This window comes from Miscanthus floridulus, chromosome 5, assembly GCF_019320115.1.
Source record: "Miscanthus floridulus cultivar M001 chromosome 5, ASM1932011v1, whole genome shotgun sequence".
Taxonomy (NCBI): Eukaryota; Viridiplantae; Streptophyta; class Magnoliopsida; order Poales; family Poaceae; genus Miscanthus; species Miscanthus floridulus.
Window position 1 is genome coordinate 117927984 of NC_089584.1, and position 14361 is coordinate 117942344.

Genomic DNA, 14361 nt, shown 5'->3' on the forward strand with positions numbered 1-14361 from the left:
CGACCCTACACATGGTGGTTGTGGCGGCGTTGCCATGCCCCGTGACTCTGCTCTCTCTCCTCTCCCTGTTGTGCGGCGGGTGGCGGCGTGGCCGCGGCGGCTTCACTCGCTCACTCGTCCGGATTGGCCGGAGCACGTGGTGGTGGGGGGCGCGCAGCCGCCGGCGGGGCGCACGACCGACGGTGGGGTGCGTGACCGAGACGCCGCAACCATGGTGGAGCTGGGCGAGGTCCGTGGCGAAGTCCGTGCGGGCTCTAGCGGCGTGGTTGCGCGGGCAGCGGGGCACGGCTGGAGCCGAGGAGCTACACACGGCCGGTGGCAAGCTACGCGCGTCCAACATCGGGCTCGGGGTGGACTCGCCTCGCCGCGCGCATCCGTTGCTGCCCTCGAGGTCGGCCACGCGCTAACGCTCGCGCAGGCCACGCCTGCCGTGCCATCATCGTAGGCCTATTTTTGGATAAGATGGAGGTAGAGGAAGATGACAGGATGAGGAGGAAGACGGTGACTAGGTCACTTACGGCTTGGCCCCACCAGCTAGAGAAAGAAGGGTATTCTAGGCATCGTCACTGGTCGGGCCCGCATATCAGGGCTGTCAAACAGTGGAAACCTAACAGAAGGTGGACAGAATGGCGTAGAAGGGAAGAAAGTTTAGCGTCATGGCACTAAGGTGCGTTCAAACTTTTTAGTGGTCTATGGGTCTGGAGCATCTTTCGTAACGGCACACAGGTAAAAGGCTCTTTTCCTTTTGCTTTCTTGGGTGTGTTCTACGGAGTAATTTTTTCTCTTTCCTGGGTGTGTTTGCAGTTGTGTTGTATGCGTGTATTTACCTGTCTAGTGTTCTACCGAGTAACAGTTCGTACGAGCTTACATTCTTATAAACCCTCAAACCTTACATATAATAGGCATATATAGCTTACAGTTACAGGGTTGCACAAGTTATTTTCAGTTTGTGTACCTCCATTTTTCGGGGTTTTTTTTGGCTCTCCTGGGCGTGTTTGCATTTGTGTTTGTATTTACCAGTCCAGTGTTCTACCGAGTAACAATTTGTCCGAGCTTACATTCTTATAAACGCTCGGACCTTACATATAGGCATATATAGCTTACAGTTACAGAGTTGCACAAGTTATTTTCAGTTCATGTGCCTTCATTTTTTCATGGTGTATTAACTCAAAAAAACCGAGGAGCAAGCTAACAAATTTTCAGTTCACTGTACCAACGCTATTAAAATCTGATCACGCTACTTTAGTGGCCACATTTAAGCATGTGCAGTCGTGACAGCTAGAAGCCTAGAACCAAATCTGACAGTGAATGTGCCTATGCTAGAACCAACATTTGAGTTGAAAATAATGTTGCCTCGGCGGCACGTTTGGATTCCACGCCGGTGCTCACTTTGCCTGGTTGAGCAAAGTTCACGGTGTTTGGTTCCTTTACTTGCTGCCTTGTTATCCATTGCTTTCAATATTTCTCTGCCTCGGCTGGCGAGGTTAGCTTTATCGAGCGAGGCCAGCAACACGGTGAGACATCCAAGCACAAGTTTGCCGAACTGTTCATACATTATCCCTTTAACCAAATTATTTGACTGTTTTCGGGCACCACTGGAGTAATACAACATTCTCAGTTGGTTACACACAATTATTAGAAAGAGTATTTCTAATGACCGATGCAACGGCTTAAGCCGTGTCTAGGACTTGGCAGGAGATGGCATTGTTGTTGTTGTGTAGATGGATTTCAGCTGCCTGCTTATGAGCTTGCTGTCATAGAGAGCCAGCTGCAGCTCCATGCCATCTGACCACCATTGCTGTAGCCCATGCGCCTCAAGGAACTTCTGCGGGCCTTTTGATGTCACAAAGAGCTTTGCGACCACATCACCAGCAATCTCACTTGCCTTGCGTTGTTGTTGCTGTTCATCAGAAGCACCATCTGTTGTTGTGGACGAGCAAGAGGGAGCGTTGTAGTGGCAGCAGATGTAATCACTGTTGTTGACATACAAATGTGGCACCCATTTCTTCTCGGTGCGCAATCTCTTCTTGTCACTTGCCTCTGCCTTAGCAGTCTCAAGTGGTGGTGTTGTTTCTTCCTTCAATGGCAGACTTCCTTTGACTTTCTTCCACAGGTAGCTGGCCTTCTCACTCATGCTCCTTACACCCATGGCCAGTGAAACAGAAGGTGGATTGAAAAGATGACACTCCACAAAAACTCCTTGTTTGGCAAGCTCTTTGCAGACTTGAAGTGCAAAGCCAGCTCCCAAGGAGTGCCCAGCAACACAAACATTGGCGCTGCCAAACTTCTCAACTGCTGATTTTAGTGCTGCTAAAGCACCAACAAATCTCACTGAACCTTTGAGGCTCTCCCATACCAAGAAACGAAGGTCATCCTGCAGGTCTCTCTTCATAGTTGGCTTCTGCAGGAGGGTTCCTCTGAGAGCTAACACAGCCCTTGGGGCCCCGCTTGGTCTTATGAGGATAAAGTCAGATAAGGCAGAAGAACGATCCCACTCCAGCATGGCGCCATAGATGGAACCATCTCTCTCATCCACCAATGTCTGTGTGACCTTGTACTTGAAGGGTTTCCACCATTTTGGAGCGAGGCCATCCTCTTGGCCTTTCTGGTCCTGCCTGTCCAGTTCAAGCAGGTAGACTGCTTGAATGAAGCAGGCCATTACCATCCTTTTGTAATTTGGATCCTTCCTGCAAATCAATTACAGCAAGAAAGAATGTTTAGGGGGGGAAAGGGTGCATCATGGCCTATGGGATACAAATCATACAATGGCATAAAGTCTAGTACAGATTTCAAATGGATTCTTTGGCATTGACATAAGGCTTGCCAGAAGCTGCCTTCCCCATACCAAGATTTTATTTTTGATTAATATTTTAAAATAACTCTCGTCAACTAAATTTTCAAAAACAACCCATTTGGCCACTGAGGCCTATTGCATGGACAAAAAGGTTTGCCATGGAAACCATAGCTGGAATTGCTATGGAAACCATATCTGGAATTGCGCATAGAATTAATGGTGAAGTAAGAGCAGAAAGAATTCTGTAAATTGCTATGGAAACCATAGCTGGACACAGACTGTTATACAATAAAAGCGTGTGCACAGAAAACGTGTTTTGTACCCCCATGGACCCACGCACAGAACACGTTAGTTTCAGGAAACTTGAACCATTGTTCCTTGCTTTCTTGTTTTCTGATTTCCTCCAAGAAGGCTACAGCAAAACTTGAGCCACTGCTCACTGCTTTCTTGTTTTCTGTTTTCCTCCAAGAGAAGGCAGGAGCAGTGCCTTTGTTTCTTCCAATCAACCATAAGTTAACCTTGCTTGCAGGAATAGTAAACAATTCTGTTACTCCAAAAACTGCACACTAAGCACAAAATGGAAAAATTCCACAAAACTCAACTCTCGAAAAATTGTTTGCTGAACTGCAAACGGTGGCTAATCACCAGAATATTTATTGGGCCCTGTAAAAGGTGCAGCCACTTATGGGATAGTTTCTATACTTGTTATGTCATAGAAACTAGTAAAATTCACAATGGGTGGTCTACCATGCAACGGGATACTGCAAAATCACAATGTCGCTAGCTGAAAAGGTAATCGATTTTGCCGCATGCCGATTGAAGAACCTTCCATTCTCATTCAACCGCGAGCAGGGAAGGGGGATCGCGCAATCGGCGCCAGCATTCGTTTATCCCCTCCCGATCAAAAACCAAGGGAATGCCCGAAAAACAAGGTGCCAGCTGCAAGACCAAGCGACGGCCCCTGATCCAACTGAAACCTAGAAGCCCGCAGCTTGAACGAAACCACATATATACAAATAACCCGCCACCCGGATCTGGCCATCCAATCTTCATTCAGGAATGAAAAAAAAGTAGGAGTACATGATTTCAAAGACACGGAAAGCGCGATCGCTTACCAGCTCGATCTGATTATCTCCTTCCAGTTGGGCGGCGGCAGGTTGCGCGGCCCGGATACGTGGAAATCGTAGGGGTGACCCTCCGCCTCCGCGTCCGCCGCGGCCACCACCACGGCGCCTCCGCCGCACCCTCCTCCTTCCACCTCCACCACCACCTCCTCGTCCTCCTCAACCGCCTTCACCTCCTCCGCCGCCGGAGCTGGAGCCGGGGGCAAGTCGATCGGCATCGCCACGGCGCAGGCCATACGCCCCCGCCCAAGCCCCTGCCCGGGCTCGTGCTCGCGGCGCGGGGTGGGGATGGCGATGGCGAGATGGAGAGCGCGTGCGCGAAGGGGGATCGGCAACGGTCGAACCGGCGTGGGGGCGAGGAATGTAGAGTGCGCGAGCGCGTGGATTCTCGGGTGCCAGGTGGGAGAGCGCGGCGGTGGGGTATTTGGGATCTGAGGAAGGGGACAGCGGCACAGCGCCCCAACGGTCATGTTTGGAAGGGGGAGCGGCAACTGGGGGGATTCATTACGGCAGGGTCAGAGGTTGTGTGGCTTTAGCGTGTTGCCAATGAGTATGCCTTCCTTGTTGGAAGGTGGCCCTTCTCCCTTTCCGTTCTCATTTCCGGCCGTGGTTTAAGAATTTTTCTTTTTTCATTGAAAAATAGTTCTTCATCCATTTTAAATTACCAGACATTTTGATTTTTCTAGATATATACTATGTCTAGATACTTATAAGACGTTTTGACTTTTCTAGATACAATGTTTATACTACGTATCTAGACATAATGTATATCTAAAAAAGTCAAACCATCTTATAATTTAGAATGAACGGAGTAGTACAGTGTACAAAGCTAGACTGAGCTTGGGTTGTTATATATATTTTCATCATTCCAAGTTATAAGATATTATTCAGAAAAATTAAAATATCTTATAATTTGAGACAGAGGAAACTCAATAAAAGTTCTATGGTTGTTGATTACCTTTTTCTTCCTACCATGGTCCGGGAATTTTTCATTTTTGATTGAAAAATAGTACCGACCCAAATTAAGCCGGGTTATTATATAATTAGTAAAGGTTGTTTGGTTGTCCATTACAATTTTCCATGCTTAAGACTTAAGAACATCTCCAAGAATTTTTCTTAAAGTCACTCTCTAAATCATCATTTGGAGAGACATTTAAATAAATATAACTCTACATCTTTCAACTCTCCAATGGTTTCTCTATATTTTGTTCGTACTCTAGAAAACTGGTCTCACTCTTCATCTTTGACTAGCTAAAAATCTGGAAGAGAGAATGACTATATTTGAAGATCTAGTTAAATAAACTATTAGAGGATATTTTTTTCACCATAATATCTATTTCTATCAATTAAGAAAGATATGAAAAGGCTCTTAGAGTTGTTCTAAGTTCATCTTCTGGAGTCTTTCTTAAACTCACTCTATAAATAATCATTTGGAGAGCTATTTGAACATCGCTCTCTCTATATCTTTCCATCATCCAACTGTTTATCTATACCTTATGCGCACTCTAGAGAGCTAGCCCCGCTCTCTATCTTTGGCAAGCGAGAAATCTGTAATACAAGATGACTATATTTGAAGATCTAATTAGAAAAAGTTGTTGGAGGGTATTTTTTAATCAAAGTCTCTATTCTTATCAACTAGAAAAAATATAAAGAGGCTGTTGGAATTTCTCTAAAGTAAAACCACACCTGTGGCTAGCCACATTCTATAGTAAAAATAGAGTGTTTGGTTGGTAATTAACGTGAGGCAAAATCAGTGTGGCTGCAACTTGGATTGCTCCGCCACAAAAATTTGGCAAAAACCTGTGGTAGCTGTTTGGATTGTTGTCATATGTTGGGAAAAACTTACAAGCACAAGATAAACTGGAGATTTCATGAAACAATACCGTTCTAGGGAAATGAAGTCTTACCAAATAGAAGGAATATATGGGTTTGGTGAAACATTAACATTCTAGTAACACCCAGTTTAAATTACAAAATCAGCATCCAGCCAACTCCATGACCTAGCCATTCTTCATGATCACACATGTTCATCGAACACCCAACGTCATCATAAGATAAATCCCATAGGTATGCCTTCTTTCTCACAAAAACTTGAAGACCCATGCATGTAGAGTATCAGGACTTGCGTTGCATAACTAGCCACAGTTACCTTCCTTTTCTTTAGAAAGCAAATACTCGCCAACAAAAAACCTCTAGTCAGATGTCATTGGAATTTCCTCTAGTCTCTGCCATAGAGTTGCATGAGGGTTAGTAATAAGTGTGGCATTCCAGGAGCAGGATTTGCAGAAAATGCTTCCCGAAATGATTTCATCATAGTAGTGATTACATGCATTGGCAATAGAGATCGAAGTAAATTAGACGTATGATACGACTAAGTTAAGAAAATAAAGGGTTTTAAATGAGAAAGTGGTAAGAAACAAAAAAAAAACTATTAAAAAAGGTTCGGTTGGTTAGAAATAGTTTGGGTTCCCAATACAAAACTATTTAGAAAGCTATTATAATAGACTGTTGAAAAAGGATAAAATTTAAATTTGCTATTTTCTCTGTTAACTTGCTAGATCTATTAGTTTAGCCAGTAATAAATTATATTAAATTTACGAGATGACAAAAATCATAGAAACCGGGTCTAAGTTAGAAAATATGTCTACACGAGAACCAAGACATGAAGGGATATGATTGGTAGAGAATGGAGAGAGAATGTACGTGATTGGACATAAACTGTCTATTGGGACTATGATTTCTATATGTAGTGTCTATATAAATTAATAGGTATATAAACTACATAGCATTGGAAATCTCGAGATCAGCCGGCTCAGTCATTCGAAGATGCTCATAGGGGTAGGGTTTATATATATGTGTTCATAGGTGTGTGCGTGTTGTGGGTGTTGTACTGTGTAATTAAAAAAAAAAGACACGCCAGGCCTCCATTTGATCTTCTGGAAGTGAATTCCTCATCCTGTAGGCTCAGCATCGACGATTAGGCCTGGGTTAGCACACCTTGACTATTAACGACCAAGTGGCAAATCCGTAATAGGCCCCACCAGCAGCCTCATCTGGCGGACTGGTTTCGGACTTTGAGGCTGATGTTCGAGCCCGGACAGGACAGATTTGGTTTCCTTGACAATACAGATTGGTTTCGTTGCCAATATATACTCCGCATCCCCCACCCCGCAACTTTGGGGTCATTTTTACTTTTTATATCACTCACATCGGTAAATATATAAATAATCCCGCAACTTGCAACGCCCCCGGACGCCGGACCCCGGATCCATCCCACCAATCCTTCTCCCCTCGGGGTCTCCGTCTCCGACTCCACGCCGCCCCCGCGCCGCCGCCGTCACGTGGGGGCCTCGGCCGGGGAGGGCCCCGATCGCTTCTCCCACCTCACCGAGGACCTCCTCCGCAGCATCCTCAACTGCCTCCCGACCCGCTCCGCCGCCAGGCTCGCCGCCGTATCCCACCACTTCCGCAACGAGGTCTCCGGCTCCTCGAACGCGTTGAATCGCTCACCCTCCACGAGCCCCACTTCCCGGACCCTCTGCGGATCACCCCGCCGATCCTCATCCGCCCGCCTCGCCCTCGCCCCCGCACCGCGCCATCCCGCCCTCGTCTTTCCGCCCCATCATCGAAGACGCCCGCCCTGCACGGCCGTCTCCGAGCTCTCCTTCCGCCTCACCCGCCGCACGCGGTTGCCCAAGAACGTGCTCACCGTGAAATCCCTCCTCTTGCTCGCGCTCGAACACCTGCGCCGTGCCTCCGTGGTCCGACGTCAGCTGCCCCTGCCTCCGCACGCTCAGGCTCCACCGCGTCGCCATCCACCAGGATAACATCAACAAAATCCTCGCCTCCGCGTCATGCCTCGAGACGCTCGAGATGGAGTACTGCACGGGGCACGGCGCGGGCAAGGGCTGCACGGTGGAGTCGTCCTCCGTGAAGAACCTCGTGTTCAGGCCGACGCTGAAGCTGGAGGGGGCCGTGATTAGAGCGTCGGGGCTCAGGGTGCTCACGCTGTACACGCGGAGTAGGGCGAAGAGTCTGGAGCTGGCTCCTGCGCCAGAGATCAGGAAGGTGTACCTGCACATCTCCAAATCAAAGAGTATGAAGAAGTCAATGGAGTCATTCAGGGTTCGGCCGTTCCTGGATCCTGCCGTGAAGCTGGAGTGCCTCACGCTCAGAGGCCACGCCATGAAGGTGAGCTCGATCTCTTGCATCGTACGTTAACTTAACTGCTACGAGTACTTGCTTGCTGGTTTGTGTTCTGTGCAATGTTTGGTAGCCACTATCAACAAGAACCCTCTTCATGATTGTGTTTGATGGAAGCATAAATTTGGTATGTATTGCATGACATCAGGAAGAAGCAAAAGTTGGCAGTAGGCAACATTTTCGTTTGTAAAGTTTTAGGAGCATGTGCTTCTATAGCACAACCTGATGCTCAGATTAATCATAATTCATAAGAGTTCAGACCTTGAAATCACTAGACATGTGCATTAGGAAGGACGGAGCATTCAATCTTGAGCCTTAGAGTAGGATTGACATATCATAATTTCGTGGTTGCATGGAATTATCTTAGCTAGAACTGTTATAATGTAGAATCGATGCTTAAAACCCCCCCATTTAAATGCTCTGTGAGAGATCAATTGCTAGAATCACCTGAGAGATCAAGTGCTCTGAGATTGTCTTAACCTGGTTAACAATGCCAATTGCTCTGTGAGAGATCACTTTTTGGTTGCCATGTTAGACTGTTAGAAGAACATGTAATAGGGTGGCTCATGCTTTCGCAAGATCTTTGGAACTTGAGGTCAGTGCTGTTTGGATTGATGTGGTGCCAGAGTTCATCTGGTCAGTTGTTTATCATGCTCTAAATGTTTCAGTTTAATAAAAAAGCTGCCCTTTACATAAAAAATGCACAATGCTAATGACTCATGTGATTAAACAATGTCAATATGAAAAGAAAGCATTAAAACTTAAAAGAAGCAAGGGACTGCAAGACAATGGCTGGAGCATGCGATTAGTGTTTATGTGCCATCATCAACAATGGGCCTTTGAGGCAAACATTTTAGTTCGTCATTTCTTATGTTTTGTGCTTATCTGGGGTTCTGGGAAAACACAGTGAATCATAGTGTTTATATCGTGAAATTAAGTAAACATGCGAACAAATATTGTTGAAAGACTTGCTTCTAGGAAGGACAGGGCATTTAACCTTGAGCTTTAGAATACAGTTATATCTCCTAATTTCTTGGTTGCAATTTAGTATGATCTATTTATGCTAAATAGGTGCCAAAATGCATGATGCAGGTAAGCTAACATGCTTCATTGTGATTTATTGGTATGGTAAAAGTTCAAAGTTTTAAGCAATGTGGATTCTGGCACAACAAACAGTAATCTAGCATATATGTAGTTTATAGCATACAGTACTTGCGAGTATGAATTTATGTCATATGTTGGATGTCTTGATATTATTGCAGGTATTGTCATATGAATATGAGAAAAATCCTAAGTTGACGGTTATGTTTCAAGACTTGAGGATTCCATCAGTGAGCTTGAATCTCTCAAGTGAACAAGAACCTGTTTTCCTGCTGAAGCTTCTTGAGAGCTGCCCTAACCTACAAAAATTCATTCTTTCGGTACCTAACACCAGCCTTCTTATTTACATTAGAACCTTATCATCTCAAGTTTCATCTTGTGGTTTATCACTAACACACCTTCCTTCTGTACTAGGCTGCTGAAACAGACAATGGCAGTGATTTGCCCCGTTTCACTGATCACAAGGATAGGCTGGCAAGTATATCTTGCCTGACTACCAGCTTGGAGCAGTTCAAGTTTCTTGGGTTCAAGCCTCAAGAATATCAGAGGGAACTGATTGTTTATCTGCTAACCGTAGCAAAGCAACTGAAGAAGGTGGGGGTGGAATTTGACAAGCGCCAATTAGCTGCTGTGAAACAGATTATGTCAGTTAGGACATCCCCGATTGAGAGGACATCTACAAAGTACAAGAGAAACTGCTACTTGGAGTTGGAGTACTCCTGATAGAGTTAGTATATATAGCTTTAAGGGTTCGAGCCTCTGATTGGCGATATTTTTTTCCCACCACGGCAAAGCCGAATTTCATTACTGACCAACGAAATTACAAGAGTGACCAATAAATTGCTTTGGTGTTAGATCAAACTTATCATACTTTTTATTGCTTCGTGTGGCATCGTGCAATCTTTGCAACAGTTCATACATTGGAACGTCCCTCTACACAAACACTCGAAATACATTCGTGCCGCAGACTGAATTTTCCGTAATGCCGTCGAAATACATTCGTGCCGCAAACTGAATTTTCCGTAATGCCGTGGTACGAAGGAATATCGGTCTTTGCTGCCACGATACAAAAAGACTGGAATCAGTCACTAGGAGGAAGCTCTGCCATAGACCGTGTTCTCATATTTGCCGCTCCACCTGCACGTTGTCGATGTCAAATGCGCAGCTATCTAGGTAGGATCCATGAGTGATGTGGGAGACGGAGATTTGAGGCAAGTCACAGCCCACCTGTTGGAATCATCAGATGGGACCTGAAGCTCCTGCTCCGAACTGAACGGCTGGAACACACGGTCAATGTCCTCGTTCTTCACCTCCTCAAGGGTAGTGGGATTCCACTGCGGCATCATACATAGAGAAGTTAAAGAGAGAGAGAGAGCATGGCAGCGATATACATATATTATTGAGCTACAGAAAGGAAGGAGAAAGAGAGAGGAACCTTAGGGGCATTGTCTTTATCAATGCTAAGAGCTCTAATGCCCTGTCGTAAAATCAAATTGAAAATGTCAGTGGCCAAGTTCAAAACTCATTTTTAAGGCAACCGCAGTTCATTAGTACGACCTCCATACCTCATAAACATCCCCATTAACAACAGAACGCAGTATATTCATTGTAAGCCTAAATTCCTTAGTCAAACATTCAGGCAAACTCTGTTTCCGACCTTCTCTGATCTGAAAGTTTTAAATCATCAAGGAAACTAGAGCTTAACTTCTGGAACGAAAACTCATGTAGACCACTGTACTGCATAATTACATAAATATAAAATAGTAGTTTTCAATAAAGCAGGTGGTCATGGAGGAGGGGGGGGGGGGGGGGGGGGGGGGGGGGGGGGCTGCAGTAGTTTTCACATTAGACAAGCAAAAACATAGAGGTTGACAGGCTAAATTCCATTAGGTTAACAATGATGTGAGAGATTGTACCGAACTCAGGGTGATCTTCAGTGCAGTTGGAGATGATCTTCTCAGACCCTTCAGAACTGGAGCTATCCATTGGTTTCCGTCTATGCTCGCTTCTGATTCCTACAGCAGCGAAAATTAAAGTGTTTTGATTAATGATACACATACGCTGCAAAGTAGAGAATTGCCTTGTTACAAGGACAGTGGTACAGAGATGGTTTGATGCTACAACAAAGGATGAATGCATCTTAGGTGCTGGAAAAAAAATGGTAGCTCATTATACCAGGTTTTAGTTTCGTTTTATTAATATACGTCGAGTCACTTTCAAATTATACCAGGTTTTCGTTTGAAATCAGGATTGAGGTATGCAGCCCTTTTGCTGTTTTGCAGAAAAATGCCAACTTCAAGGTCAAGTGAACCATGGCATATTACAGAATGTAGAATAAACAGTAGCTAACACATCAGTTATCACCAATAGTATGAGAAACTGATGAAAATCTCACAGCATAAAGTGGGATGGCATGAGTGTTGAATCCTTACAAATGCTTTTATGATGTCCTCAACAGTCTCCGCGGAGAAGCATTTGTTGATAATTGAAAGCCTATCAAAGAAAGATTTAGATATCAATGTCAGTTTATTTTCAGTATATGCAGGATAATTATCTTATATGTGTAACAAGTTCTATCTTAAATAATCATCAAATTCAGTACTTGTTCAAAATACTATCTTCATCAGGTTGAACATCTGTTGAAAATTCTTCAATAACAGCTCGGACTGCAGACTCATCACCTGTGTCCAAATCCAGTAGACGTTTTTCAAGTTCTTCCAATTTCTGCCATAAATATCACAAGTGCTTTGATTAGTAAAACTACAGGCAACCACTATCAACAAGCAGTCTGACAGTCTCTACTCCCAAGTCTCCAGTTGCAAATGCAACCAAGTGGACACTAGTGAGAAAAACAAATAGAAGTAGAAATGCTAGCTGCTGAATGTCTTACTTCGGAACTGACAAAATGAGTTGCAAGACCAGCAGAAATCATTTCCTTCGCATTCAGTCTAGCACCAGTTAAAGCCAGATACTCGCCTGATAGCTCAAAAGAAGACAAATCGTCATGATGCATGAGATGCATCATAAATATGTCACAGAGTCCAATATTTGATTTTTTTTTATTTAAAAAAAAACAGGACTCTACATTTGATTTGCAATTGCCAGTTTTTTCATTATAACATTTCTGCAATAAAGTCATGCATACTTTTTTATGTATGAAAATTTATAAAATAATAATTACCTAAATATCCAGGCAACCGAGAATGGATGTAGGAAAAGCTACAATCTGTGTGCAATCCAACACTAGCCTCAGGAGTAGCAAAGATCTACCAAAGAGAGAAGGAGAAGATAAGTTGATCACTGTTAGAATCTCAAAAGGATTCAGAACCACATTTAGAGGCAATCAAGTGGATAACCTTTCAATATTTAAAAAACTTCGTAAAATAATGCTCATATACTGTTTACATAACAAAAGATCATATGTAGCTGCACAAGAGTACAGGTTTTATCATGAGCAATGCAATGAAGATAATACATGTACAAGAGTTAAGGTAAATTAGATTATAAATAATATAGCCTCAAAAGCGTATTGTTGGCACATACTGTTTTCTCTGTGACAACTGCAAACTTTAGTGGTGCAACCATAGCAGCACCACCACCCATGACAAGCCCATTAACAAGAGCAATCTACACGAACATAGGATAGTAGAGTTTCAGTACATTATTTTCTTCAGAAAGATGAATGGTTCTCTGGCAATCATATACCGTTGTTTTCTTGTACGTATGAATGTGGTAGCAAAGCCAATACATTCTATACACAACCTCGAGGCAGGAATCATCTGCAAAAGCAGTATTTGTAGCTCCAATCCTAAGTGACATGATTTATTGTACACAAATGCACATCATGGTAATAGAAATCAATTTAGCTAGTAAGAAATTGAAATGATTTGACGGCAATGCCATGCAATTGTTCTGCAATGTCCATACTTGATTTCCCTTCATAAAACATCTTTAGGTCCCCACCAGCAGAAAATGCACGTCCAGCTCCCTATTCAAAATCAAACATCAGTACATAGCATGATAACATTTGTCTACCCGGAACTTCTGACAACTGCTGAATGTATAAAAATAGATCAATAGCAAATCTTCTTTCACAGCAAGATGGATCACTCTCACTCACGTCAACTGAATACGTTGATGCCCTTGCCAACTTGCTGAACAAAATATTTGATGGTAACGAAATTGTTGCACATTACATTAGATTGTCAGACATTTTAAGTGACAAACTTTCTTCACTGTAGCATATTCATTGTTGCAGATGGTAAAGAACAGACAATTTTCTTGGTTCTCACAATTTTAACAGTGCACACCTAAACTGACCTTGGTCCATACCGTCCTACCTAGAGCAGTATAGCAGCTACTAGCCTACAAGTGTCCATATGATAATGCAATGGTGCTACCATATATGCTGTGGCAACAATTACTAGCGCCGAATGTTGGCAAAATACCATTTCATATTATATTTATAATCGAAGGTACGCACCTTAAAGATGACTAATTTGGCGTTCTCATCCTTCTCCCATTTCTCCAGGAACTGCGCCAGGAGGTACACCTACAAGCAGAAACCACGCGCACACAATCGAACCACAAGAAACTTCTACTTCAAGAACCAGGAAACGAGGCAAGGAGCCACACCACTCTGTCCGAGATGCCGTTGAGCTGGCGCGGGCGGTTGAGAGTGATCACCCTCGCGTCCCCGGTCTCCTGTCCGAGGACCACCTGCACCAGCAGAGCACGGGGCCATGCTCCCCTTAGGTTAGCTGATCAAGCCCAATTGGGACGCAGCGGCAGTCGAAGGCAAGAGATTTGGTGTGCAATCAATCAGCTGTATCGATCGGTGGTACCTCCTCGGGATTTGTTTGCTGCTGAGCCATGGTCGACTGAAGCTTGAGGTTCCCTCCTAGGCTCCTACGTGCGTATTGGTGTTGCGACACAAGGTGAGAAGCTGAGAAGAATTTGTTGGCGATGGAGGTGAATGGTGGCCTGGTGGACGGGGTGTGTTGGGGGTGTTTGGTGTGTGTAGTGTGGTGGTGGAGAGAGGAGGGGTAGGTAGTGTGGAAGGGTGAGCTCGCGAGTCGCGAGTCGCGAGTCGCAGATGGAGGCATGGAGCAGGTTTGCAGAAGTCGGGCGGGGGTAGGT

General features: G+C 44.5%; 2 protein-coding genes and 1 pseudogene across 2 annotated transcripts; 1 reads left to right on the forward strand and 2 right to left on the reverse strand.

Annotated features, from left to right (window-relative positions):
* Positions 1 to 1176: 1176 nt before the first annotated feature.
* LOC136453241 (GDSL esterase/lipase At4g10955-like) lies at positions 1177 to 4388 on the reverse strand. Its single transcript, XM_066453828.1, has 2 exons — positions 3910 to 4388; positions 1177 to 2687 (listed from the first exon to the last, which is right to left on the reverse strand). Exons 1-2 carry the CDS (start codon positions 4386 to 4388, stop codon positions 1682 to 1684), a joined length of 1485 nt encoding a protein of 494 aa, XP_066309925.1. The 3' UTR covers positions 1177 to 1681.
* A 2763-nt stretch (positions 4389 to 7151) lies between these two features.
* On the forward strand, positions 7152 to 9945 carry LOC136455210 (FBD-associated F-box protein At4g10400-like; annotated as a pseudogene).
* A 152-nt stretch (positions 9946 to 10097) lies between these two features.
* On the reverse strand, positions 10098 to 14340 carry LOC136453242 (3-hydroxyisobutyryl-CoA hydrolase-like protein 5). Its single transcript, XM_066453829.1, has 15 exons — positions 14067 to 14340; positions 13858 to 13941; positions 13706 to 13774; positions 13150 to 13210; positions 12928 to 13001; positions 12766 to 12849; positions 12404 to 12488; positions 12113 to 12198; positions 11825 to 11946; positions 11655 to 11715; positions 11139 to 11237; positions 10788 to 10889; positions 10658 to 10699; positions 10450 to 10556; positions 10098 to 10359 (listed from the first exon to the last, which is right to left on the reverse strand). Exons 1-15 carry the CDS (start codon positions 14325 to 14327, stop codon positions 10311 to 10313), a joined length of 1386 nt encoding a protein of 461 aa, XP_066309926.1. The 5' UTR covers positions 14328 to 14340; the 3' UTR covers positions 10098 to 10310.
* Between the last annotated feature and the right edge of the window lie 21 nt (positions 14341 to 14361).

Coding starts and splice junctions, on each gene's coding strand:
- LOC136453241 (XM_066453828.1), bottom strand. CDS start 4,388: ATGACCGTTGGGGCGCTGTGCCGCTGTCCCCTTCCTCAGATCCCAAAT. Junction 2,688..3,909: donor GAGATAATCAGATCGAGCTG/GTAAGCGATCGC, acceptor ATTGATTTGCAG/GAAGGATCCAAATTACAAAA.
- LOC136453242 (XM_066453829.1), bottom strand. CDS start 14,327: ATGCCTCCATCTGCGACTCGCGACTCGCGACTCGCGAGCTCACCCTTC. Junction 13,211..13,705: donor CCAAATTAGTCATCTTTAAG/GTGCGTACCTTC, acceptor GATTTTGAATAG/GGAGCTGGACGTGCATTTTC. Junction 12,489..12,765: donor CAGTTGTCACAGAGAAAACA/GTATGTGCCAAC, acceptor TCTCTTTGGTAG/ATCTTTGCTACTCCTGAGGC.